The 25,729-nt window shown below is 45.1% G+C and overlaps 2 protein-coding genes across 2 annotated transcripts in view; one reads left to right on the forward strand and one right to left on the reverse strand.

Annotated features, from left to right (window-relative positions):
• The window catches only part of Arhgap17 (Rho GTPase activating protein 17), a 75,907-nt gene extending 58,528 nt beyond the window's left edge, over window positions 1–17,379 (reverse strand). Inside the window, exon 1 of the mRNA XM_076928315.1 lies at window positions 17,208–17,379. Coding sequence (XP_076784430.1) covers window positions 17,208–17,260 — 53 coding nt within the window. The 5' untranslated portion in view covers window positions 17,261–17,379. The remainder of the gene's footprint in view (window positions 1–17,207) is intronic.
• A 7,147-nt stretch (window positions 17,380–24,526) lies between these two features.
• Window positions 24,527–25,729, forward strand: part of Lcmt1 (leucine carboxyl methyltransferase 1) — a 57,516-nt gene continuing 56,313 nt past the window's right edge. Inside the window, exon 1 of the mRNA XM_034489826.2 lies at window positions 24,527–24,774. Within this exon, the coding sequence (XP_034345717.1) occupies window positions 24,668–24,774 (107 nt within the window). The 5' untranslated portion in view covers window positions 24,527–24,667. The remainder of the gene's footprint in view (window positions 24,775–25,729) is intronic.

Genomic DNA, 25,729 nt, shown 5'->3' on the forward strand with positions numbered 1-25,729 from the left:
AGACAATCATTTCCCAGGAGTTGCTGAGTCTAAATAGACTGGTACATGACTAAATTTGAAACAGTGCTGATATCTAGTAAAAATCAAGTAAGTATTAGCTATCATTACTATAGCTGTTCTTCCAGAAAGTTCTGCAGGCAACTGTGTGGAAGAAGTGAGAGGGATCACATATTGGAGGCTGTGCCAGACAGTTTTATGTCAACTCGACACAAGCTAGGGTCATCTGAGAGAAGGTTGTCCTGAAACTCACTATATAGAAACCCACCTGCCTCTGCCTCTGCTCCCCTGTCCATAAGATAGGGCCACAGACAAGTCTATAGGACATTTTCTTAATTAGTGATTGGTGTGGGAGAGCCCAGTCCATTGTGGGTGGTGCCACTCCTGGGCAGGTTGGTTCTTTAAGAAAGCAGGCTGAACAAGCCAGTAAGCAACACTCCTCCATGGCCTCTATATCAGTTCCTGCCTCCAGGTTCCTGCCCTGTTTGAGTTCCTGCCCTGACTTCCTTTGATGATGAATGGTGATGTGGAAGTGTAAGCCAAATAAACCCTTTCCTCCCCAAGCTGCTTTGATTATAGTGTTTCAGCAAAGCAATAGTAAAGCCTGACTAAGATAAAGGTCAAAAGCCATAAAAAAGATGGGACTCAGATGTGAAGGGGAGAGCCTAAACAAATAGGCTGGCATTCTGCAGAGGGGGAAGGAAAGTGCTCCAACTGTGGACTGGGCAGGAACTGACCCAATGGTGATGAGCAACCCTTGTAAATGGGAAGTAGGAACCTCATACAACCACCAAGAGAATCTACTGAATACCTGTTGGACACAGCAGTCTTCATTCTGAGAAAGTATCTCAGAGATCTAATGGGGTGAATGAGATCAGCCCTGGAAACACTGAGTTCCAGGGACCTGCAGATAGGACAGTGGGCATGTCCATGCATACAAGGGAAATCCACAGCAAGGAACAAAGAATCCCTGCAGAAGGAAGGGAAGACATCAGGAGAGAGGTGTTAAGAAAGCAAGGCTGGTGACAGGCGGCAGGAGAGTTGAGTTCGGAATGGGTGTGGGTTGAGGCTGGGATGAAGGACAGTATGTGGCCAGAGAGGATGGCTGCAATCCCTCAAAACCCACTTTAATGACTTTTCATATACTTGTCTAAAAATGAGTACTGCTATCACTCCCTTCCTAGTTCCTAGAAAAACTGATTTAAAGATTTCATTTCAGGGCTGGATCAATGGCTCAGAAGTTCAGGGCAGTGACTGCTCTTCCACAGGACTTGGGTTTGGTTCCCAGCATGCATAAGACAGCTCATAATCATCTATAACTCCAGTTCCAGAGGATCTGGCACCATCTTCTGGCCTCCATGGACAAGGGCACATAGGTGCTACACAGACACACGTGCAGTCAATAGTCATACTCATGAAATAAAAGTAAGTAAGTAAGTAAATGGGGTCATGGTGGCACAAGCCTTTAATCCTAGCACTTGGAAGGCAGAGGCAGAAGCATAGCCCGCCTGGTCTATGAAGTCAGCTCCAGGACAGACAAGGCTACACAGAGTAACCCTGTCTCAAAAAAACAAAATAAATATATAAAAAATTTAAAATTTCAATTGGTTTGGGATTCATTCATTAGAATAGTATTTGTTGGGTACCTTCTTTAGGCTATGTCCTGTGGATACAAAAATAAGCCAAATGGGTATCAAAGGTCAAGATGCAGGCCACTGACAAGAAGTCATTACCAAGAAGGGAGAAGAAAACTGTTATGAACTGAGAAGACAGAGTCTTGTGCAAGAGACGGGGGCTGGGCAGGCAGAGCAGAAGAGTGAGACAGGGCCTGGGAAGTGGGAGGATAAAGACACACAGGCCAAAATGACAAGAACAGAGCCTGTCAACTAGACCATGACACCAGCAGAAGCACCTCCAGTCTTCTCTGAAAACTAGGAAGGTCATCAAGGGTAGTGGGTGTGCTTGCCATGATAAAAGTGAAAGTCTGGCAAAGGCACTCAGGGAGATGGACTGGGAACCAGAGCCAAGGATGGGAAGGCAGGACTTTATAAAGGCCAAAGGAGCTGGAGGCAGTAAGGTTTGGCAGTGCAGACCTGCACAACTGGACTCTTTCTGTGCTACACCCCACATCCCAGGTACAGGAGAGAAGCCAAAGTCAGGCATTTTGCAGGAGAGATGAAAGAAAAGGCCAGCTGGAATGAGTCTTGAAAGTGATGCCCAAGAGGAAATGGCGTGACTGACTCATCACACCAGAAATTGGGAAGGAACTGCCTCAGAAGGGATTCTAAGAAGGGATAGATTGTGGTCAGAGTAGACAAAGGATCAGCAGGACATTTCTAGAAGTGCTGTAGAACCACTTCCATCTCCAGCACGCCATTATCTTGCACACATTTTTGCAGGTGAGAAATTGAATCTTGAAGCTTTGCATTTCTGAAAACAGTCACAGCCAGGCACTGAGGCCACACCTTTAATCCCAGCACTGGGGAGGCAGAGGTGGACAGAACTGTGAGTTCGAGGCCAGCCTGGTCTACACAGACTCACCTCAGCCCATCCAGAACTACATAGCAATGTCCCATCTCAATGAAACAAACAACAAAAAGAAGAAAGAAAGAAGAGTTGCATCCATTCCTAGTCATCTGCATGCAGCCATGAACATTGTTTCATCTGCTCATTAGGCCAGTGTTCTTTAAAGTAAGAGCTTCACACACTAGGGTGTTAGCCCTTAGTTGTGGCTACTGTTTTTTTTCCAAATAGCATGCAACATAGCACTCATGAAACCACAGCAAACAAGGCTACTTATTTTGTGGTGCTGAGGACCAAACCTAAGGCCTTGAGCACCAAGGCAATTTTGAGCTCTCCCCAAAATTTGATTGCTCAAATCTGCAGGTTATCTATTATTCTTTCTCTGCATTTTTATGCTAAGCCACAAGTACTTTCTATAATACGTTGCTTTTGTTTCTATTAATTTTTTTTTTTTTTTTTTTTTTTTTTTTTTGGTTTCTCGAGACAGGGCTTCTCTGTCCTGGCTGTCCTGTCTATTAATTTTTATACTGTTTTTCCTTACACTGGACATGGAACATGTCCATGTTACATGGACATGGAACCAGTGGCTTCAAGCATGCTAGGTAAATACTCTAACACAGAACTGAACCCGGCCACTGTATAAAACTCTTGATCCAGTTGGGATTTACTTTGGCATATGATGCTGAGATGAAATCTAACCTGACTGGTCCACAATGCTAACTAACCTGTTGTCTCATGCTACTTCCTCGATGTCTTATGATACGTCTTTCTTATGTGCCAATGTCTTAAACATACTGGGGCTTGTTCTACCTCTGTGTCAGAAGCCTTTGGAGCACAGCACAGGGGCTGACTAGACTAAAGCGAAAGAGAGAAAGGAGGCAGGGTAGGGAGAGAGGAGGAGGGAAGGAGGGAGGGTGGAGGGAACGAAAGAGAGGGAGGGAGGGATAAGAAAGAAGAGGGAGAAGAGGGGGAGGGATTAAGACAGAGGGAGAGAGACAGCACAAGACATTATGCTCACTGGCAAGCTGGAGACCAGCACAGTGGCGCCTCAGCTCAGCACACTCTCACTACACCCCACTTGAAGAACAACACAGTCAACTAAGTGCAAAGAAAGCTGATTCTGTGCGGAAATAATTTGATGACTATGAATTCTCATCCCTGAAAGAACACTTCTGCTTGGGGGAGCTCATATTTAACACACAGTGAGTGTTCTAAAGACTAGTGAAAGAGCACATATAAACACTGCTAGCATCTCTCTAGAGAGTAGCCATGCATGGAGCTCTAGTGGAGAACTGCTGGATTTGCTGAGCTGCCAGACTGGAAGTAAGGTCTCCTCACCTTGGTGTCCTTGATGCCTCTAGAGCCTATGAAATTACATCCAGATCCTCTTGGGCAGTGGGAGGAGTTCTGGACCAAGGACTGTTACAACATCCACCTAAAATCTTCAGCAAAGCTTCTATTCTTTAAGAATGCCCAAAGAGTCAGAGCCTACAATTAAGTCTGTTGCCTCATGACTTGTTAACCACTTCCTTAAAAGCAACATGAACACACTGCCACCAATAATCCATTTCAGGTCCTCTACCATTGTTTTTCTTTCAGTTCCTTGTCTGAAGTGCATTTGTTTTCTCCATAGAGTCAGAGTAGTAAAAACCCAGCAACCTGCCAGGCCGCCACACAGGACAGAGGGCCCATATAAAATGCCCTCCAGGTTCCAGTATAAGCTGACTGTCAACATGTTGGCCAGTGGTCAAAGCCAGTCAGCTCTGAAAGTATCATTAAAGGACAGGCTTCCGTTCTTCTGCAAAAATACTCACCTGCCAACCTTATAACACAGACTCAAGTAAGAGACACACTACATGATGTGTCTGGGAATAAAGAGGAATGCTGTTTATAAAGATTGTATGGTTTGTACATGCTTGGCCCAGGTAGTGGTGCTATTAGAAGGTGTGACCCTGTTGGAGTAGGTGTGGCCTTGTTGGAATAGGTGTGTCACTGTGGGCATGGGCTTTAAGACCCTCATCCTAACTGCCTGGAAGTTGGTATTCTGCTAGCAGCCTTCAGATGAAGATGTAGAACTCTCAGCTCTGCCTGTACCATGCTCCTGCCTTGATGATTTTGGACTGGACCACTGAACCTGTAAGCCAGCCCCAATTTAAAGTTGTCCTTGTAAGAGTTACTTTGGTCATGGTGTCTGTTTGCAGCAGTAAAATCCTAAGACATAGACTTCATCAATAACCCAGAGTATAACACTTGCATTTTGACAGGATTTGTGCTGGATAGTTTCATGTCAGCATGACACAAATTAAGGTCATCTAAGAGGAGGGAATCTCAATTAAGAAAATTCCTCCTTAAGATCAGGTGTAGGTAAGCCTTACAGCGTTTTCATAATTAGTGATTGACGTGGAAGTCCCACCCAGTCCATTGTGAGATGGTAGTCCTGAATTCTATAAAAAAGTCAGCTGAGTAAGCCATGATAAGCAAGCCAGTAAGCAGCATCCTCCATGGCCTATGCATCAGCTCCTGCCTCCAGGTTCTGGTCCTGTTTGAGTTCCCTGTCCTGGCTTCCATCAATGCTGGACTGTTGTGATGTGAAGTGTAAGCCAAATAAACCATTTCCTCCCCAACTTGCTTTTTTTTGTTGTGGTGTTTTGTTGTAGCAACAGAAACCCTAACTAAGACAGGATTCAAGCATTCTCCATCATGTTTCTGCAAAGCCAGGTAGGAACAGACTCACAGGCCCACCATACAACAATGCCGCCAATAAGGATACAGCAACATACATCTTGGAGCCTGAACAGTAGGATAGAAAAGAAATCACTCCACAATGGTTATGTCTATGGTCTCAACTACTCTGAAAGATAAGGCACAAGGACCATGCAAGGAGTGCAGCTCAAAGCCAGCCTGGGGAGAAGCAACTCTGCTTCCAAAAGGAGGGGAGGAGAGAAGAGGGGAAAGGAAAAAAGGAGGACGAATAAAAGAAACAGACTAGAAAATAGAACAACAGATATAGTATACACACACACACACAAAATAAACCAAATATATAATAAAATGATCAGTTATAACTAGTCAACTATACACAGCACATTAATATCACCCAAGTTAACCAATAAAAGTAGTTAGGTCCTCAAGAATAAGAAAACATTTAGGAGGCACAGTCTGTGTACATAAAAAGAAGTGTCGTGCCCAATTTCCCATGGCCCCAGAAAGATCTGCATCTACCAAGTCTCCTTGAGGTTCAGGCACAGACTACTAAATCAGATGTACTACACCATGCACTCCTGGCAAATAAACTCATTTACTTTTGTACTAATAGGGCCCAGCATGAAGGTACCTAAAACATATTACTACTAATTTATTTTATTTTTCAATCGGTTGTCATTGTGTAGCTTAGACTGCCTGGAATTCACCATCTACCTTTTTCTGCTCCCCACATACTGGGATTCAGGCATGTGCCACCACACCTGGCCCAATGAATATTTTAATGAATGAGTCTCCAAGCAATCAGAATAGTAAGTTTCCCTAGAAGCTAGAAAAAAGCAGTATCAATATCCCTTTTTAAACAAAAATGGTGGGAGGCAAAAAAAAACCTGTCACATAAAAAAGACTAGATAATTGCAGATTAAAAATCAATACACCAGATGGTGACCACCAGTTATTGAGACAGTGCAGAATTGGCACTCACACATTTGCAGATCTTGAAGCAGCAAGAGCACGGAGATCAAGCGGAAGACACAAGAACACGTAAGAAGATATTATAAATGCAACACAGAGGTGAAGAATCACCCTGCAGCCTATTTCAGCAAGGAGCAGCCAACCGTGACTCCTCCTTGGTTTTCCTGCCCTTCTTCCGCAGCTTGAACACTATAGTCCTGGTTCCCCCTCAGGCTAGGTGCCATCACTTAGGTCTGTTTGTCCTCCCCTCTACGCCAAGGCTGCAGTTTCCCAGCCACTCTTCAACACATCCTGCTCCCAGCCCAAAGCATCTTCACTTTCTTCGCTTCCACACAGGACCCCCAAAGATGACCGTGGTAGTCTGCAAATCATGACTGATCTTTTCAAATTGGAAAATTAATGATAGGCTGCAAATAGGCAAAAGCCACCAACACTGCCTGTCTCCAGCAGTGGGTGATAGTGGTCAAAGACTGTGTATTTTAATTTTGACATCTGGGAATTCAGGGGATGTCACTGGTACATTATTAAGTCTTAATATCCCAAAATGCAAACACAATTACAATGGTCTGAAGAAGAGATGTACAAACCTGCTCGAAACAGGTCTAATCACCATTTCAACATTTATGGGAGGAGTTTGTGAGTCCCCACCTACCACTGAAGGACTGTGGGCAGTTAATGGCTGCTAGTGGAAGGGGTATCATTCTTTATCACCTATTGCTTCTAACACAAACAACCATAACTAAACTCAGGGGCTATACACAAAAGTCATGAAAGTAGGGGTAGGGCTTACTGAAAAGAGGGAGTTCACTGGGAGAGGAGGATGTGGGAGCATAATGGGAATAAAAATGACCCAAAATCCATTATACACATGTATGAAATTATCATGAAATTTTTAATGAAAAAATATAAAAAAATTATAAGTAGACTATGATAAATAAAATAACACAATTGAATTTCAATGTGCAACCAAATTTCTCTTTGGAGGAAAGATGCTTATCAGTTAATACCAGGTAAAAAAATAAAAGCACACCAATTCTATCATTTCTGAAAGCTTTCGAGGCCCAAGCTACACTCTATACTGGCTGTTAGTGCACGCCAACCGCCATCCTCTACCCTAGCGACCTGAAAATGAAAGTGCTGGAGAGGGCCTGAAGGCTGGAAAGGGCCCGAAGGCTGGAGAGGGCTGTCCTTGCTAAGCAGCAGACCCAGCCATCTGTCTGATTTATAAGCAGAAGAAGATATTAAAGTAAAGGGTGGAAAATACAGTGAGTGCCATGTCCCCTAAGGTTATTTCTGTCCTGTTGCAACTCTATTGTCACCTAATAGCTCCATCAGCTTGTCATATGAAGCCCAGATGCTCTGTATCCAGGGAAGCCCTAACTAAACACATTCCCCTGCCCCCAGGTACATGTCAGAGACCCTTGTATTACACCGAACACCTTGAATCCTAGCAGTCCCATGTGGCATGAGTGGAGTACTCGGTATAGTCCCCCAGGTCTGGCTGCACTGGTTTCAATCAGCCACTTCAGCCCATACATCTGTAAGTATCCAATGACCATGTGAAATCCAAGCTGGTGGATTTCTAATGTAAACATCAGGTGACAATTAGTTGGAAGAATCTCCATGTAAATATTTGTGAATGAATATTTGTGTTCACCTGAGTCCCTCTTGACTTGCCCCATGACTTACGTGTTCAAGCATTTATGAAGCAAAATTTGACCGACTCGTGTGAAAGAACAAGAGAAACTAGAGAAGAAATGCTAATGAAACATTAAAGGAGAGATCAAATGGATGGCGAGACCAGAAGGCATCTCTGATAAGGCAGACACATAAAAAGGAAAACTGTGGGAAGGGAGTAGAAGAGAGTTACTTCTTAGGACAATCACTACCCAATAACAATACAGCCACAAACTTGCAATCAACGAAAGGGTGTGACCCAGGGTCACAGCCCTTACAGCTGGCGGAAATGGACAGGACACTGCTTTCACGTTTGACACAGGTTTTCCACAGATCTGTCCTATCTCCTAGAATTTCTCTTAGATTCAGGCTAGTCCAGAACATGTTACTCCACACAATTCACTGCTGTGCTCCTTAAGCCAGCAAAACTCGTTGGAAGACAATCTTCCATCCAGGTGAAAACTGAGAGGCTGACTAAAGTGACAGGAAAGATGGACATCCATCAAGAACAGATACCACATGAAAGGATAGGAATAGAAGGCTGGAGATGGTGACAGCAGGCTTCAAACCATTGGGGAGAACAGGACTTGTTAAATGGCTGGGACGAATTCAGCTGATGGCATTTGCATCCATGGGGAAGGAAAATAAATTTTTGTTCTGTTTTATAGTTGTTGGGGACAGACTCCAGAACTCACAAGTGCCACACAAGTACTTCACTAGTGAGCTACATCCCCAGCCCAGCAAACTCACTGTCAATTCTTTGGGTTCTATGGGCCACCCAGGTCACCTTTCTAATTACTCAACCCTACTACTGTAGTATCAGGTGCACGACATCTTCTTTGTCAAAACAGGATGAGTCAGATTCGGCCAGAGGCAAAAGTCTAGTGATCCATGGTTTAGGGAAGTTAAGAAAATGAGGCGAATTTAAGGATGAAGGTGGTGAGTTCAATGTCTGCAGCACACTTAGTGAGAGATGCTCCAGACTAAGATGGGGGTATCACCTGGGAGTTGATTCATGCTAAGACCAGAGCATAAAACTACAAATCATTACCCAAGAGGTGAGAGTTACTGGGCTGAGATCACCTAGAGGAGTGGCTTCAGAAGGAAAGGGACCAGCAACGCTTCCCGGTCCCTATACCTTCCCCTGTATTCCCATCTGCAGATTCAACTAACCTGGGTAAGAAATATTTGGGGGTAAACTGCTTCTGATCTCGACAGATTTTTCCTTTGTCACGATTCCCTAAAATATACAGCATAACACTTATTTATGTAGTATTTAGAGTATACCAGTTATGGTAAGTGATCTAGAGATGATTTAAAATATGCAGAACAATTTCAATGGCTATGTGCACACACTATGACATTTTACATGAGACCTGAACATTTGAGAATTTTCACATCTGTAGGGGGCCTAGGCCAATTCTAAAGGTGCCCAGTAACAAAGATACAAGGAGTGTACAGTGTACAACCGTTAAGGTCTGGGAAGGAAGGAATAGCATAGAACGATTTTCCTTACTTCATCCTTTTTAAGAACAGGGCTCCTCTTGTTGGGCATGGTGGGGCAAGCCTTTAGTCCCAGCACTTGGGAGGCAGAGGCAGAGGCAGAGGAGGCAGAGGAGGCAGAGGAGGCAGAGGAGGCAGAGGAGGCAGAGGCGCAGAGGGGCAGAGGGGCAGAGGGGCAGAGGGGCAGAGGGGCAGAGGGGCAGAGGGGCAGAGGGGCAGAGGGGCAGAGGGGCAGAGGGGCAGAGGGGCAGAGGGGCAGAGGGGCAGAGGGGCAGAGGGGCAGAGGGGCAGAGGGGCAGAGGGGCAGAGGGGCAGAGAGGCAGAGAGGCAGAGAGGCAGAGAGGCAGAGAGGCAGAGAGGCAGAGAGGCAGAGAGGCAGAGAGGCAGAGAGGCAGAGGCAGGCTGATGAGTTCTCTGTGAGTTCATGGCCAGCTTGGTGTACATATGGAGTTCTAGGACAGCCAAGGCTACACAGAGAGACCCTGTCTCAAAAAAAGCGCGTGTGAAGGGGGATTATTCCTCAATTTTAAAGATATCTTTATTTTTATTTTATGTGTATGATTGCTTTGCCTAAATATATGCATGTATGTACATCATGTATGTGCTGTGCCTCTGAAGGCCAGAAGGAGGCACTGGATCCTCTGGAACTAGAATTACAGACAGTTGTGAGTAGACATTTTGATGCTAGAAACCCAGTCCTCTGGAAGAGCAGCAAGTAATCTTAAGGTCTGAGCCATTTCTCCAGAGCTCTTTTTAAAGGAGGTCTTCCATTCTCTTTTCTAAGATAAGTAACTTTAAGTTCAGCTGGTAGTGGTAGATTAAAAGGAAACTCTCCAATTGGCTAGAAAGTAAGGCAGTTCTAAAATAAAATGCCTACCAACTTTTTTGTTTTCTTCTTAGTATAAGTTACTGTATATGCAAAAAAGCATATATGTAAAAACTAAACAAACAAAACAAATAATGACAAAACAAATTAGCCATCTATAACTTAAGAAGTGGCCCAGTCCTAACTCCACGGACAACTTTTCATGCCACAAGCATTAGTCTCTGAGCTAGAGGTCAAGGCAGACAGCCTGAGGGCAGATAAAGTTTGCAGATATGTTTTCTTTGGCCTACATGGATGGAATTTTTTTTTCTTTTTCATTGCTAACATTTAAGTATCATAAAACTTTGCAGGAAAATCAGCATTCTGGAGCATCGTTAAAATGGTAGATGTGGGGCTGGTGAGATGGTTCAGCTGGTTAGAATAGTCGCTGTTCTTGCAGAGGACCTGGGTTCAGCTTCCAGAACCCACATAATGATCATAGCCATTTCTAACTCCAGCTCCAGGAGAGCTGATGTCTGTTTTGACCTCCACAGGCTTACATGCATGTGGTGCACACGGATACGCACAGGCACATACACTTACACATGTATGTATGCAGATGTGTGACATGCATGTGGTGTACACAGATACACATAGGCACATACACTTACACAACGTATGTATGCGGATGTGTTCCTCTTTTTAAAAAAAGGGAGTTGTGGGTAAATCGTATGTACATTCACCACGGCAACAAGTGGCTAGAACTGAAAGCAGCCCCCCTTTAGATGGATAAGTGTTCAAAGCCCCTACCATTTCCCATTCTCACACCTGGACTCACCTCAATTCTTTATTTTATCTGTCCTGGCACTTGAGTGTGTGAGCCTTGCTCATACACTATTAATTGTAGTTTTCAATCTCTTGGAGTTTAGGAGACATTATTTGAAATAAAAGATTTACAATCATATAGGCAAATTATTAAAACTAAGATAGATCCACAATCCTTTTTATTTGGGGGAAGACAAATATAAAAATAAGCTTGAAACCCACTGACTATAAACTTGACCTGTGACAGCAAGAACATACCATGCATGGATAGCTACATTTTTATGTATCCTTTGGGATAATTATACACACATGTTTTGCTACAGAAATAACATGCTGGGTTTGAAGCTGTTAGTCAGATTCGGTTGGAGGTTACTTATAACACCGGCATATATACACACTGCTTCTTCAGAACCTGAAAAGTTATGAATTCTGAAACTCATCTGGAGCTGACACAGAAGCATCCTTGTCATCACAGCACATGGGAGGCTGGGCAGGAAGATCAAGAGTTCAAGGCCACCCTGGCCTCTACAGCAAGACCCCTTCATCAAAACAAAGATCTCAAGGGTTTCACATCTGGAACCATGGGTCTTTCTGCCTTCAGGAAATTACATGAACAGTAGATGGAGTGCAATAACTTGTTTCAATGGATTTTCACTTGGTTACCATGGTATCCACCTACGTTAGAATGATACATCCAAAATATTCCATAGTGCACCCTCCATTACAACTGCAAACCATGAAGGGTCCTCCCCAGCACCAGATGATTCATAAGTGTCCCATGTCACCTTTATAAATAAAGATGATGCTAGGTAACTGCAGTCTTCGGTGGCTGTTTTTTATCCCATGGCAACTGGGGGCGGATTTTTATATACCTGTAAATAAGCTGTTTGGCATTCTAGAATCCCACAACCTCAACCCACCCACGTAGCCTCAGAAAGCCTAAGAAGATGCTCAGATAGAGATTCTTCCCTATCCTGCGGTATCAGAGGCTGGATGGAAGCCACTGGGCTTGGTACCTTGCTTTCCTCAGATGCCCTGTTCAGAGATCTCTGGGGAAAGGCAGAACGAACCCCAAGAGAAAGAAGAAGCTTGTTAAGTTAGTGAGGAGTACAGAGTGTTCCCACAGGCAAAGCAAGGAGCTGTTATGTGACAGGCATGCACAGGTAATGAATGCTGCCTCACGGAGAAGTTTTATACAACATGGTACCGGGGTACCACTGTGACATCGGCAGGTAGCCATGCACTTCAATTGAAAATTTCCTGCTGCTGTAATGGACAGCTACCTCTGCTCCCAGAGAGAGTCCCTAGATCTTGATGATCAGAAAGAGGTCAGCAAGGAATATAAAGAGATAAAACCCATTAGCTATGTGCTATACACACAAACACACACACACACAGGGAGCTGATGAGAAAGCTGTGGCTTGCTTCAGGACCTGTACCAGACAGGGATATCAGATCCTGACAGAATTCCCAAGATTCTTCTAGAAGCATGAGATGAATATTTTTCAGGTGAAAAGTGTTAATTTTTTAAAGTGACAATAAATGTGTAAGATATTGAATAACGCAAAAAGGATACATCTATGATCTGCAAGCCAATAGTCTGCATCTTTGGCTACGACTATTCATATATCCAGAACAGTAAAAGAAGACTAAGTCAGGGTTCTAAACCTTGGCACGAATGCAGCTGGCACTGTATAATTCTTTGTTGTTGGCACTGTTCAGCACCCATGTCAGCAAAAGATGACAGCAGCAACTCCAGCCCCACCCATCCAAGTTATGACCATCAAGAAGGCTGGAATGTGGCTCCTGTCCTAAGCAAAGCTTTGAAAGGCATCTAGATACTGCCCAGGGTCCCCTGAGGAAACACAGCCTCAGGTAGCAAGCCACTGAATTATAGTAACACCCAACTCACAGCTCCCAAAATTTGATGAAGGGAACACTGATGATGAATCAAACACCATACGTGTCTACTTCAAAGTCAGAAACCTGGTTTGGATCCACAACTCTGTCATGTACCAGCTCTGTGACCTCTCTGATCTCTGGCTTCCTTATTGTTAAATCAGGAATAAACAACACCACCCCAGAGCTGCTCGGAAAATGCCGTGGGTTCCTTATGAGAAGTGCATCAGCTTAATGACCATGAAAGACGTTCAAGACATTTGCTCATAAACATGCCACCTTTCCTGGTGAAAGGCACCCCAGGTTCTGTGGTCAGAAGTACATGGGCTGCAGAGGTGGAAAGCCCACACCATGTCCTGTGTGGGTCACTGAGTAGATGTGCCAGTCTGGCAAATCATTAGTCCTTCTTCATAAAATATGAATGGTAGTCACTGTGGGTGAGAACCAGGCCAGGTGCTGAGGCCCAGCCCTTGGTAAGACACACCACTGTAGAAAGGTGAAATGATTACTGTGTCCCTATTAAAGATCTCGGCAAATGAGAATGAGCTCTCCAACAAGCCAAAGAACCAATGGTGTCATGGTGTCAGGTAAAGAAGGAACCAGGAAGTGGAAACTTCCAGGTCCTCTGAGATAAGCAGTTGCCAACACAGCCACAAACCACATCTGGCCTCAAAACTTTTTGTGTAGTGTAATGCCGTAATACTGCTGTGCTTGCTTGAGTTAAATGTCTGCTAATGTTCCCCAAAACTTACATTTTAGGCAACTTCCTGAGAACTCCAGAGGTTGGACTTCCCACAGACACACCCCCACCTTCTTATTAGAACATGGCCCTTCAGGTTCTCTGGACCTTGACTTGCCAAATGAAAGCACTCAGAACAACTCATATCAGGGTAGACTCTCTGCCAGGGATGTACTCCCAGTTACACCTGTCTAGTTCCTCTCTTGACACACAACAGCTCCTGACTTCATACTCCTGTCCAGCCTCCTCTCTCCAGACAACATTTACCCACCACCACTCCTTGACTCCCTGCTGCACCATCTGCCCTCTCTAGATTATCTGAAGCCAAGATTTTCAAGAGAGAATGCTTCTCCTTTCCACAGCAAGACTGCAAAAGCTCAACGGAGCTTTTCTTGCTTGCCTAACCAGTGTCTGCCCATTTTAGTGCTGGTAACAGTGCCCCAATTTACCTTAGGGAACCAGCACTCCTCCACTCTCTATTTGGGTGGGGTTGAGTCCATTCCATTTCCCAGGAAAGGCATGTGACCCAGAAACAGAGCCAATCCCGGGACTTTGGCCACAGTCACAAAGTATTCTTTTCCTCTGGGACTTGTGCTGAGGATAATGGAAGTCTGTGAACACAGCCTGTCTAAAGAGTGAACCCTCCAGAATCCCTCAGATCCAGCACTGGGAAGGCTGGGGCAGGAAGACTGGGAATTCTGGGCTATACAGTGAGACCGTCTCAAACAAAAGCAGTCCTGTGCCTAGGCTCCTGCTCACAGGCACCTTGAATTATGGTTTTTTCTTCACCAGAAGAGACCTAATTCTTGCAAGAAAGTGTGAAAGAAGTGGGGGTGGGGGGAAGGAAAGCAAAGGCTAAGCTCACACCTCCCAAGAACAGCTTTTATGAGCTCCTCCACCTGGTGGCGGGCAGGTTGTCCTCCATGCACCTGCCATCCCTCTGGAAGTGCTTATCTTATGTTTATAATTACTTGGGGTTTGCCTATCTCCTCCATATATCTACTGAGCAGCTGCAGGGCAGAGATCTCGTTTGTATTGGTCTTTGATTCTTTAATATCGCACAGTGATATGCAGTGCAGCCTCACTCAGTGTTCACTAAATATGAGACTCAACAAAGAGCATGTGGATAAAAACATCCATCCCACTACTCTTTTTTAGGGCACCCAGGTCGTGAGACCACCTCATAAGCCTCACCCACAGACCCATCCATCCTCTGCACACAAACTGCATCATAGTAGCTCATTCTTTCTAGGCATTACTAATCCTCAACCACACCAGTCCCATGAAACTTCTCGGTGGAGTTACTCATGAGCATTCCATCCTATAGAAATTCCTCACTGCAAGATAGCACCTAGAGCTCCACAAACTGATAACGGCTGAGGTTCACATCCCTCTCTATCCAGATCACAGCTGGGAGAGATCTGGGCTAGAAAAGCATTCTTCTTTACCCAAATACATGATCTGCTTCTGATGCGTACCAACCATCTGGCTCACTGAATAGTAATTCTCCATTCTAGCCTCCATTTTTCTTCCTACCCCCTTAGGTTTACATAAATAGGAAACACACACACAAACACAAACACATGGGGGAGGGGGGTAGGTTATCTAGGAAATCAACAAGAGAGCAACAGGTTTCTCCCCAGTAAAAACCTGACTTTAGTCTCATGGCTGCCACACCCTTACAGCTCTGTAATAGCTGCAGCTTCCCCTGGCATCTAGCAATAAAGACTTTCAAACAGAGTCAAAGGTCAGGGCCAGAATTACTGTCCCAGTATGAATCACTACCACTCTATCCTGTTCATATTTTCCCAAACTCAATCCCACAGCACAAGGCAATGTAGGACGAGCTAGAATCCTGGAATTAACAATTTTGACAAGTCATCTGTCATGGAATGGGAGTCACAGACCCTGGGAATCAAAGACTCTCGGGGTGCTCAAATAGCCAACACTAGCAGGTAAAGAGATAGTTTGATTAGAGAAATCGAGTAGCACATGGTATCAAGACAGTGTCCATCTGAGATATCAAGGATCTTCTTAGGGCACAGAGACTGAGAGAAGTGAAGAATGAGAGAGAGGTTATCTATCATCTAGGTGTGGTAAGAGAGGCGTCTGGGAATTCTAGGAAAGAGGATAACCAAGAAACATAGGCTTCCCATGGAAACTGAAAGTGGGCAGGTATGGTCAGAATATAAAAGTAGGAAAAAGGCTAAGGAGAAGCAGGGGCCCACAAAACCCTAACCAGCTTTCAAGACAGAAAGCTCTCAGAACTTTGCATAAAACCAGCAACTTTCCCTTGTCCCACACAGAACAAAACCTAATAAATAAATAACAATCTAACAAAGACATTGGGGCATCTATTATGTTTTGATTCTGCCATGCATATCTGAAAAGAGTACAAGGCTCACAAGAAATTATCATTTCTCATCATATTTCTTGTTCACACTATTAGGATTACTTGCCTTGATCTCTTTCTCTAATTCTACAGGCAACAAAAAACTAGGCATGTCTGGGTTTAAGGGGCAGGGACTGAGTCTGGATAAAAGATACCAAGATTACATGACAGGATTTTTTTTTTTTTTTTTTCTGTTTAGAAACTCAATTTAACAAAACTTAGCAAAAGTTTGAGGGAAATGAAACACTGTAAAAAGCAAATTTAGAAAACCCAAGAGGAAGTAAAAGTATTTTTCTACACATAAAAAAAAAGAAGTGTCTCACGTGCTCCAACCAAACCAAACTCCCCTTAACTGCTAAGGGAGGGGGGAAAGAGCGAGAGCTGTGAAAAATTCATCTATCTCTGTGTAGAATAAACAGAAAATTGGTTCAGCACTGCTATCCGCCCTACAAGACCTTGGAATATTTGTTCCAGATAGCACAGCACATGACAACTGTGAAAGCTCTAAAAACCGCAAATCGTTCCTGTTCTACAGCCTACTCACCTACTGTCCCTCCTATATTCTTTCATCAAAAAAAAAAAATCAGTTTCTTGTCAAGCACTCACGCAGTGTCACAAAAATATCACATCCAAGGTGAGAAAAGGCATCCTTTTCCCTTTCTAAACCTCTAGACCTCAAGAACTCGCAGCAAACTCCCAAAAGCCTGCATTTTGAGACTATTTCTCGATTCCTTCACAGAGGAGAGGGGGGGGGCTAAACTTATCTGGGCAAGCCACACTAGCCTAACACCCCTTGGTTTCCTAGTGACCAGCAAGCTCTTCTCTGGGGAAGGCTGCAACAGCGGGTCGGCAGGGAGAGCCTGAGAACACCAGCCCCAAAGCTGCGCGCCTGGCACTGCGGAGAGGCACACAAGTTTACGGAGTTTTCGCACCAGGCGGCGAGCTCCGGCTGGCGGGGACAGGGAGGAGTAAAGACTCGCGTGGGTCTCCCGAGGGCGATGCTCCTCGGGGCAGGACAATGGGCAGCGCCCTAGCCACAGCTTGGCGCAGACCCCCCCGCCCCGCGGGGCCCAAGGCCCGGCCGCGCCCGGTTCTCCCCGCTCCCCGGCTCCTCGCGAGCAGGACCGGCCCGCCCCCCGCGCGCCCCCCGCCGGCGCGCCCCGCGCACTCGCCTGCCGACGGTCTGGTTGGCCAGCTGCTTCATGCGGTTGAATTGCTTCTTCATGGCGGCGGCGGCGGTGGCGGCGGCGGCAGGCCGCGGGGCTCGGGCTGGGGAGAACTGGGGACCGTCTGGCGGGTCCTACCTACATCGCTTCCCGGCCCCGGAGGCGGTGACGGAGACTACAATTCGGCCCCGCCCTCGCCGCGTCACTTCCAGCGCCGCCGCCCGCCCCTACCACGAGTGGGGCCGAGTCGAGCCGAAAGAGGCCGAAACCAGAGAGGTGGAACAGGTGCGGACGGACGCAACCTGGGTGGAGTTAAGCGGATCGGGGCGGGGACCAGTGAGGCCGCGCCGAGGTGGGTGGAGCCGAGCCGAACAAGGCCGAAACCAGATAGGTGGAGCCGAGCTGGGTCCTGCCCGGCCGAAACCAGAGAAGTCCGGCGGAGGAGGACCCGGACTTGAGCCAATCGGAGACGGACGAAGAGCGGGAGATGAGCCCGACCCCGCACCTGGACTCGCTGTTCTGAATCAAAGGCGGGCGGGATGGGCCAAGCAGAGCCAAACTTAGCTACCTACTCTAGTGGTGACAGCTAGAACACATGTGAACTTCGGAGATCCTGGCCCGGTCCGGCAAGGCGGAACACAGGGATGGGGCCTTGCCTAGCCGTACCCGGGAGTCAAGCCAGCCGAGGGGGTTGGGGGTGAGAGGGGAGGCGGAAGAGGGGGAGAAGGAGAGGAGGGGGAAGGAGAGTCCGGCCAAGCCAAGCAGACGAGGATCTAGTCGAGTGCTGCCGAGTCTATCTATCGAGGGAGAACTGAAACGAACTGAGGTTAAGCTGAGCCAAGTGGACCTAATCTAGAGCGGCGGGTCAGACCAGGGTATATCCTAACAGGGCAGGAGTGAGCTGAGACAGATCTATGGGGTGAACCAGCTCCGCGCCCTCAATACCTGAATCCCTTGCCCTCTGTCCTGCCCAAAGGGTAAAAGTATCAGGAGAGAGAGAGAGAGAGTGCAATTCTTTCCCGGAGCTGTTCACTGGTCCATGGGAAAGGCCAAAAGAGTAGGGTCAATCAGATGAGGGCCCCCTTAGAGTATACACCCAGACCCTCCAGCCAAAGGAGACTGGCCTTCACTAGGCCCCTGCACTGATGGGCCTGAATCCCTGCTGCCGTAAATGATCATAAGGTTCTGATTTCCAGCCCTGCGGTAACAGTGGGGCTGGGAAACTTGGTGGGATCATTTCGCGTTGCAGAATCCTTTCGTCCAACTGAACCAAGTTAGTTTTATGACCTGCAGCCATGTTCTCCTGACTCGGCAGCCTTGGCTCCACATACACAACATTCCCTATATCTAGTGGGCTATGGCATTCTTTACAGGCCGTGTGACAGTTTAAAGTGTCAACTTGACAGGATCTAGAGCTACATCAGAAACAAATCTCTGTGTATGTCTGTGAAGAATTATCTACATCAGGTTAATTGAGATGGGAAGGTCCACTCTAAATATGGGCCACAGCATTTGATGGTCTGTGACCCCAGACTGCAGAAAACTAACTGAGCTAGGAGCTTTCATCTCCAGCTTTCTGAACGCGGAGGCAGTGTGGTCATGCTGCGAGCAGCCTCCCAGCCTCATAACGCCTGTTGTAGTGCCTTCCCCATCATGGTAGACATCCCTCCCTCCAACTGGAAGCTGGACTAAACCCTTCCTCCCTCACATTGCATCTTGTCCGGCATTTCCTTAGAACAGAGAGCAAAGTAACTAATGCAAGGGACAGGGATATCTTGAGCTCAGAGAACAAGAAACTTAAAAATCTGTATCAATTACAACTCAAGTGAGGAGCTTCGAGTCAGGCAGCAAACTGCAAGTCATCAACATTAATTATAACAGGAAGTGTTGAAATAAGGCTTTGTTTTGTGTAATATATATATATATATATATATATATATATATTTTTTTTTTTTTTTTTTTTTTTTTTTTTTTTTTTGAGGAGTCTCATATAGCTGAGGATGGCCTTAAATTCCTGGTCCTCCTGCCTCCACTGGCCAAATGCTAGAATTACAGGCTTGTGGCACCCCATCCAACAAGCCTCATTAAAGCAAGACAGACAGGACTTGAAGAACATTTGCCAAACACGAGTCAGCCATTGAGTCACTACATTCAGATGCTACCATGAAACTAGACAGTGGTAACATAGGCCTGAAAATCTAGCTACTCAGGAAGCTGACACAGAAGGATCACAAATTCCAGGTCAGCCCAGCCTACAGAACGCAGTAAAAGAACGATGCAAAACAGATATTACCATTATATCAGGGAGCACGGAACAAACTTCATTCAGTAGTGGTACCAACCATGCACTAGCTTTCTAAGTGGATGACATGGATTTCATGTCAATTTGGTCACAGCATGGACAGACAAAGTTTTAAGACATGAGTCTGAAACTGATCCTGGAGGAGTGTTGCTCAGACTTGCTGTGTAGAAGGAAAAGCTAGTAGGTGGAAAATAAAATCTACCAACATAAAGAACTTAAACAGAATGGAAGTCAGGGAACTGTCAACTATCCAATTCAATTGTCAACCACAGGCATCCAGAAAACCTCAGTGACTCTGAACCAAAGACAGAAGAAGAATTAGAAATCATATTTCAGCCAAGTGGCTCAGGAATTAAAGTCACTGATCTCTAAACCTCAGACCATACTAAACATTGGTCTAAAGCAGAAGAGATGGCCTTCAAGGAAAGGTGCTTGCTGCCAAACCCCAAAAACTGAATTCCATCCCTGGGACCCACATGGTAGAGGCAGAGAACTGACTGCACCAAGTTATTCTCTGACCTTTATAAGCACACAGTGGCAGATGTGCACTTACACCACACACACACACACACACACACACACACACACACACACACAATTTTTTAACTGGCATACCTACAAACAAACAGAAGAGTCAAACTCCCAAATTGAAGAATTTGAAGATACAGTTAAAAATTTAAATAAATTACTATTCCCTATACAAAGTAACAAATAAGACTTTGACACAGGAACACATCTCCCTTCAAAAGAAACAAAGTCTTAAATGTAGACCTTTGAAAGTACAGGCTTGTGTGATAGAGCAAAGTGATACAGTGGAAGAAGAAGGGAAATCTGAAAAGCCTAAGGGAAGTTCAGAGCTTCCAAAGGAATTCAATACATACCCTAAGAAAACAAGAACATTTATAGAATAGGGTAAGAAAAGATTCCTTGCATCCACAGAAGTACTACCTGAAAAAGGTGGGACGCCATGGGGAACAACAGAGTGGGGTGAGCCTGTGGCTAACCCTAAAATGCTACATGTTGTCACAGAACTACAAGCCATTGTGTCTCAGCCAAATGTTAGAAAGACACTCTTAAGGAGAAAGCATCATCCCTGAAAACTCCTGAATGTAAAAAGCAGTGTAAGATAGACCTGCTTCAGTTTTTAAGATAAGGGGAGGGGTTAATTTAAAAACCAGCATTATAAGCAAATATTTCCAGTCCTTCTCAGAGAAAATTCAACTGAGCAGCTCAGTTGGTAGAGTGCCTACCAAGCTTCCATGGGGCTCTGGGGCTGATCCTTTGCACTGTATATATTGGCTATAGTAATACAGGCCTGTAATCTAACAATTGGAAGGTAGAAATAGACAGATTGTGAATTCAGAGTTATTCTTGGCTATATACAGAACTAGAGACCATCCTGATCTATATGAGACCCTTTCTCAAAAAAATTAATAATTCTCAAAACAGAGTAGAAGAGATCAAAATTCATCTACAGGGGAAAAAGAGATGAGATTCAAACTCAGTCTGATGTTTTTCAAATATAAAAAGTTCCGTTTCTGGATATAGAAACTAATGTAAAAGGAAGAAAAGAACAATCATTTGATTGTTCAAGTAGGAAACTCCACTTGCAAATGAAGAGAACATTTCTCTAATTGCGCAGCCTGGGCAGCAAGAATGTAGTTCATCGGGCACCAAACGTGAGCAGGAACTTCCCAGTCTCTAAAACTGTGAGCAACAAACTTATCATTTAAGAACCATCAAGTGTGAGCTAGAGAGACGGCTCATTAGTTAAGAGCACTGACTGCTCTTTCAGAGGTCATGAGTTCAACTCCCAGCAACCGCATGATGGCTCACAAATCATTTGTAATGGGATCTGATACCCTTTTCTGGTGTGTCTGAAGACAGCTACAGTGTACTCACATAAAATAAAAAAATAATTCTTAAAAAAACATAAAGGCAGAGGCAGACAGATTTCTGAGTTTGAGGCCAGCCTGGTCTACAGAATGAGTTCCAGGACAGCCAGGACTACACAGAGAAACCCTGTCTCGAAAAACCAAAAATAAATAAAGAAATAAATAAAATAAATAAAAAAGGGGCTAGTGAGATGGCTCAGTGGTTAAGAGGACTGACTGTTCTTCCAGAGGTCATGAGTTCAAATCTCAGCAACCACATATTGGCTTACAACCATCTGTAATGATATCTGATGCCCTCTTGTAGGGTGTCTGAAGACAGCTACAGTGTACTTACATATAATAAATACATAAAAACTTAAAAAAAAAAAAAAAGAACCACCAAAAGTATGCTCATGAGTTATAGCAGACTGAGTGGGCCAAAGCAAGCACTCAATACTGTGACGGCTACCCAGGGCTTGGCCAATCGTGCTGGCTTTTGTGTCTTGTTTTTAATTTTATTAACTTTATTTTAAACGTGTGCAAATAAAAACATCATGCACAAAGATTACTCAGAACCAAAGTTTACAACTTGATGAATTTTCAGACAGTTAGAATTGGCATTCCAAAGACGATTTGTGAGTGCGTCCCACTTTAATGGCAGGAGTGCATGGCCAAAGAAGTGATTTATTACATTAGAAGCCTATAGACAACTTATAATCATGCCGGGTCACTTGGAGATTCCAGGAAACATGCATGGTTACCACTAAGGTCATCAAAGGGGTCTCTGATGGTAGCAACAGGAGTACCTGTTAATTTTATTTTGGAGAAATTCTAGAGCTTTTTGTTGGAGAGTCTTATTCAAGGCAGTCTAAGTTGTTCAGGTGACTTGGGTAGCCTGTCCCTTCTAAGATAAAGCTAATTGTGGCTGAAGGGCCATTCAGAGAGGCAGATCATTATGGGACCGACATCCCAAACAACTTGCTGTTGATATATTTATTACCTACTCACACCCACAGGGGGTGTACAGTGCCACTCGGGGACATTAAGCCTGTGAATTGCTTTGCAAAGGACCACTTCAGGGAAAGATGTTAGTTAGATGTGTTAGTTCCCTGTGATGGTTAGTGTTAAGTGCCAACGTGGCAGGATCTAGAGATTGGGAGATGGGCTTCTGAGAATGCCTATAGATTATTCTCCCGATAATATTACTTGGGGGAGGCAGACCCATCACTATGGGTGGCACCACTGTCTGAGTAGGATCCTGGGGTCTATCAGTGGAGAAAGGGAGCTGCGCCGCAGCGTGCTCCCACTGCTCTCTGCTTACTAATTGTGGATCCAGTGTGACCAGTAAGTCTCCTGGTCCTGCCAACATGTCCTCCTTACCTACTTTCACGTCTTTCCTGACATTTATTCCTCTGGAACTGTGGTGGTTTTAACAAAAGAGACCCCCATAGACTCATGCATTTCAATGTTTGATCTATAATTGGTGGAACAGTTCTGGGAAGGATTAAGAGGTGTGGCCTGGTTGGAGAGGTGTCACTGGGGCGTGGGCTTTGAGGTTACACCCCCCCCCCCCAGCTCTATCACTCATTCTCCCTCCTCTTCCTCTCCCCTCCCCCTCCCCCCTCTATAATTCATACTTTTTCTCGCCATCCTTTCTCCTCCACCCACCCCCAACTCTCAGGCTTTATTATCCGAGCCTGCCTACACCACTATGATAATCATGAACTGGCCCTCTGAAAATGTAAGCAAGCCCCTGATTAAATATTTTTTCTTATAAGCTGCCTTGGTTGTGGTATCTTTTCATGGCAATAGAAAAATAACTAAAACAAACTGTAAGCCAAAATAAGTATGTTGTCCTTTAAGGTGCTTTTGTCAGGGTATTTTGTCATAACCCCTCAAGATTAGCTTTAACAACATTGCAGAACTCCAGTTATTCCTTTTGCCATCTCTCCCTAAAGTATCAGTGGTTACTTGTGTCTCCAGTGAATAAAAAGTAAAACAAAATAAATGAACATATATATTGATTTGCTGTTTTCGTTTTTAAAGAATTGAGTCAGTGTGTAGCTCAGTTGGTAGAATATTTTCCTAGAGTGCACACAACTCAGGGTTTGGGCTTCAATAGTTTACAAATTACGTGTGGTTACACATACCTACAGACAGTCCCTGCACTGGAGAAGTGTAGGCATCAGAAGTTCAAGGTCATTTTTGGCTACACAGTGAGTTAAAAGCCAGTGTTCATTATAGGAGAACTCGTCTAAGTTTTTTTTATTTGATATGGAGTCTTGCTATATTATCCAAGCTGATCTCCAATACTAGACTCAAAGGATACTATTGCTCTCACTTCCCAAGCAGGTGTGGACTACTATAACTCTGTGTGTGTGTGTGTGTGTGTGTGTGTGTGTGTGTGTGTGTGTGTGTGTTTCTGGGCTCAGACCCAAAACCTTATAAAGAATGGCCAAGTGTTTATCATTGCCCTATCTTCACAGAATTTTTATGGGTATGATTTAAACTTTATAAAGCTACAGCTTATCCCTTCTTCTTTCCCAAGCAACAGACAAAATAGAACATAACCCTTTAATTTTGGTTAGAAAGTGTTTTATAGTGATCCATTATGAAATACATGTAAAGTACACTGCACACGCACAATTATGAAACATATTTACTCATTTGAGAATCTGAACTCCCTCTGTAGTTTCACTGGCTTTTCTTCTCCCTCTTTCCCCACTCGATGTCACCTAAACCTTGATTACTATTCACTGGTTCCTCATTCCCACACAGGACCTGGCACAGTGTTGACTCCCCCACTAAAAGTTTGTTACATTGTTGGAGGACACAAAGGGTGACAGAAAGTTAATACTTTAAACTTGCTTCCTTTGGATGGACTCTCTGCCCTTCAGCCTTTAATTGACCGTATTTATAAAAGTTCCTGACCAGCAAGAAAGCAAAAGGAAAACTCAGAGCAACTAAGACTACATTTCCCAGAAAGCATTGTAGCGCCACCAGCATGTCCGGGCTCTCTTTAGAAACTTCCGGGTTGTGCGGGCGGAGCCTAAAGAATCTTCCAATGGCCTGACTGAACGAGGAACTTGGTCCAACAAACGTCAAGTCCCGGAGCCAATCAGCTGAAAGGTGGGTGGGCGGCGCGGGGGCGGCGTCACTCAGCAGCGCCCGCCTATCGCTCCTTATCCTTGCTGCTTTAGTCTGTGCCTGTTTCTTGCCTCTTCTCCCACTGCTCGTTTTCCCGTTTCCATGTCCCTGGTGGGTGCCGCACCCCAGAACATCCCACGCACATGGCCACCAGTTCGAGGGAGTCCTCGTTCTCTTCCTGCGCGTCGAGCTGTGACTTGGACGACGAGGGAGTGCGCGGCACCTGCGAAGATGCTTCTCTCTGCAAGAGGTGCCTGGGGGCGCTGGGTTTGGGGATGGGCGCTGGTGTTCGGAGCCTAGGTGGCTAGAGGGCCACTGTCCAAGACATACGCTAGGACACTGGGAAGGAGCTGCCGCACTCATCTGGAGCGGCCCAGGCTTCACACCTGGGAAGTACACGGAGCAGGGAGGAGTTCGTTTAAGTCATAATTACCGAGTGCGTATGAACCCAGGGTACCACGACTAGGAGTAAGGCGCTGAACAAAGCTTGCTAGATTTTGGCCCTCGGGAAAGACACGGTGTGTTGCAAGTAATAGCTACATCTTTGCTGGGTTAGAAATGCAACTTTGCTTGGTAGGTTACATCCTGTTGAAATTGGTCATGATTCCCCATTGCACCTGCAACTCAAGTCTATGAGGGATAGATTACAGGTCCTGGCCTCCTGCAGTGTTTGTAGAAAAAATACTATACATAGACCACAGTATTTATGGAGTTGTAGCAGGTGGTGGTGGGTCTTGTCAGTGCACAAGAAAACACAAAGCTTGCATGTCCTTCATGTCCAGCAACAAAGTTATTGGGACCTTGCAGTGTGCTAGGCCTTTATTTTGAGCTAATTGGTAGGGTTCGGTTTCAGTGATTGCAAATACGTAAAGGAGCAAAACAGACATGATGATGTTGACATACTAGACTCACAGTCTAGTTGGGAGGAACAGTAAACTCAATTTAGTGTGGGCTCTTGGAGATGCAGCAGTGTCTTTATATAGAGCTTGAAATTTATACAGGGATGTTTAAACTGGCAAGAAAAGTTTGAAACAAGGAAGTAGAACCATGTTCAGAACAAGGGAGGAGTGTGGGCTTTAGAACAGTTAAGACAATGCCCTGGAGATAGGCGTAGGCCAGAGAGGTATTATGGTGTGGGGAATACAAGTTTTGGGGTGAAGTGTTGCCCTTTTTGTAGAGTCTCAGAAACTAAGCATAGGGATTTA

Source organism: Arvicanthis niloticus, chromosome 1, assembly GCF_011762505.2.
Source record: "Arvicanthis niloticus isolate mArvNil1 chromosome 1, mArvNil1.pat.X, whole genome shotgun sequence".
NCBI classification, from domain to species: Eukaryota; Metazoa; Chordata; class Mammalia; order Rodentia; family Muridae; genus Arvicanthis; species Arvicanthis niloticus.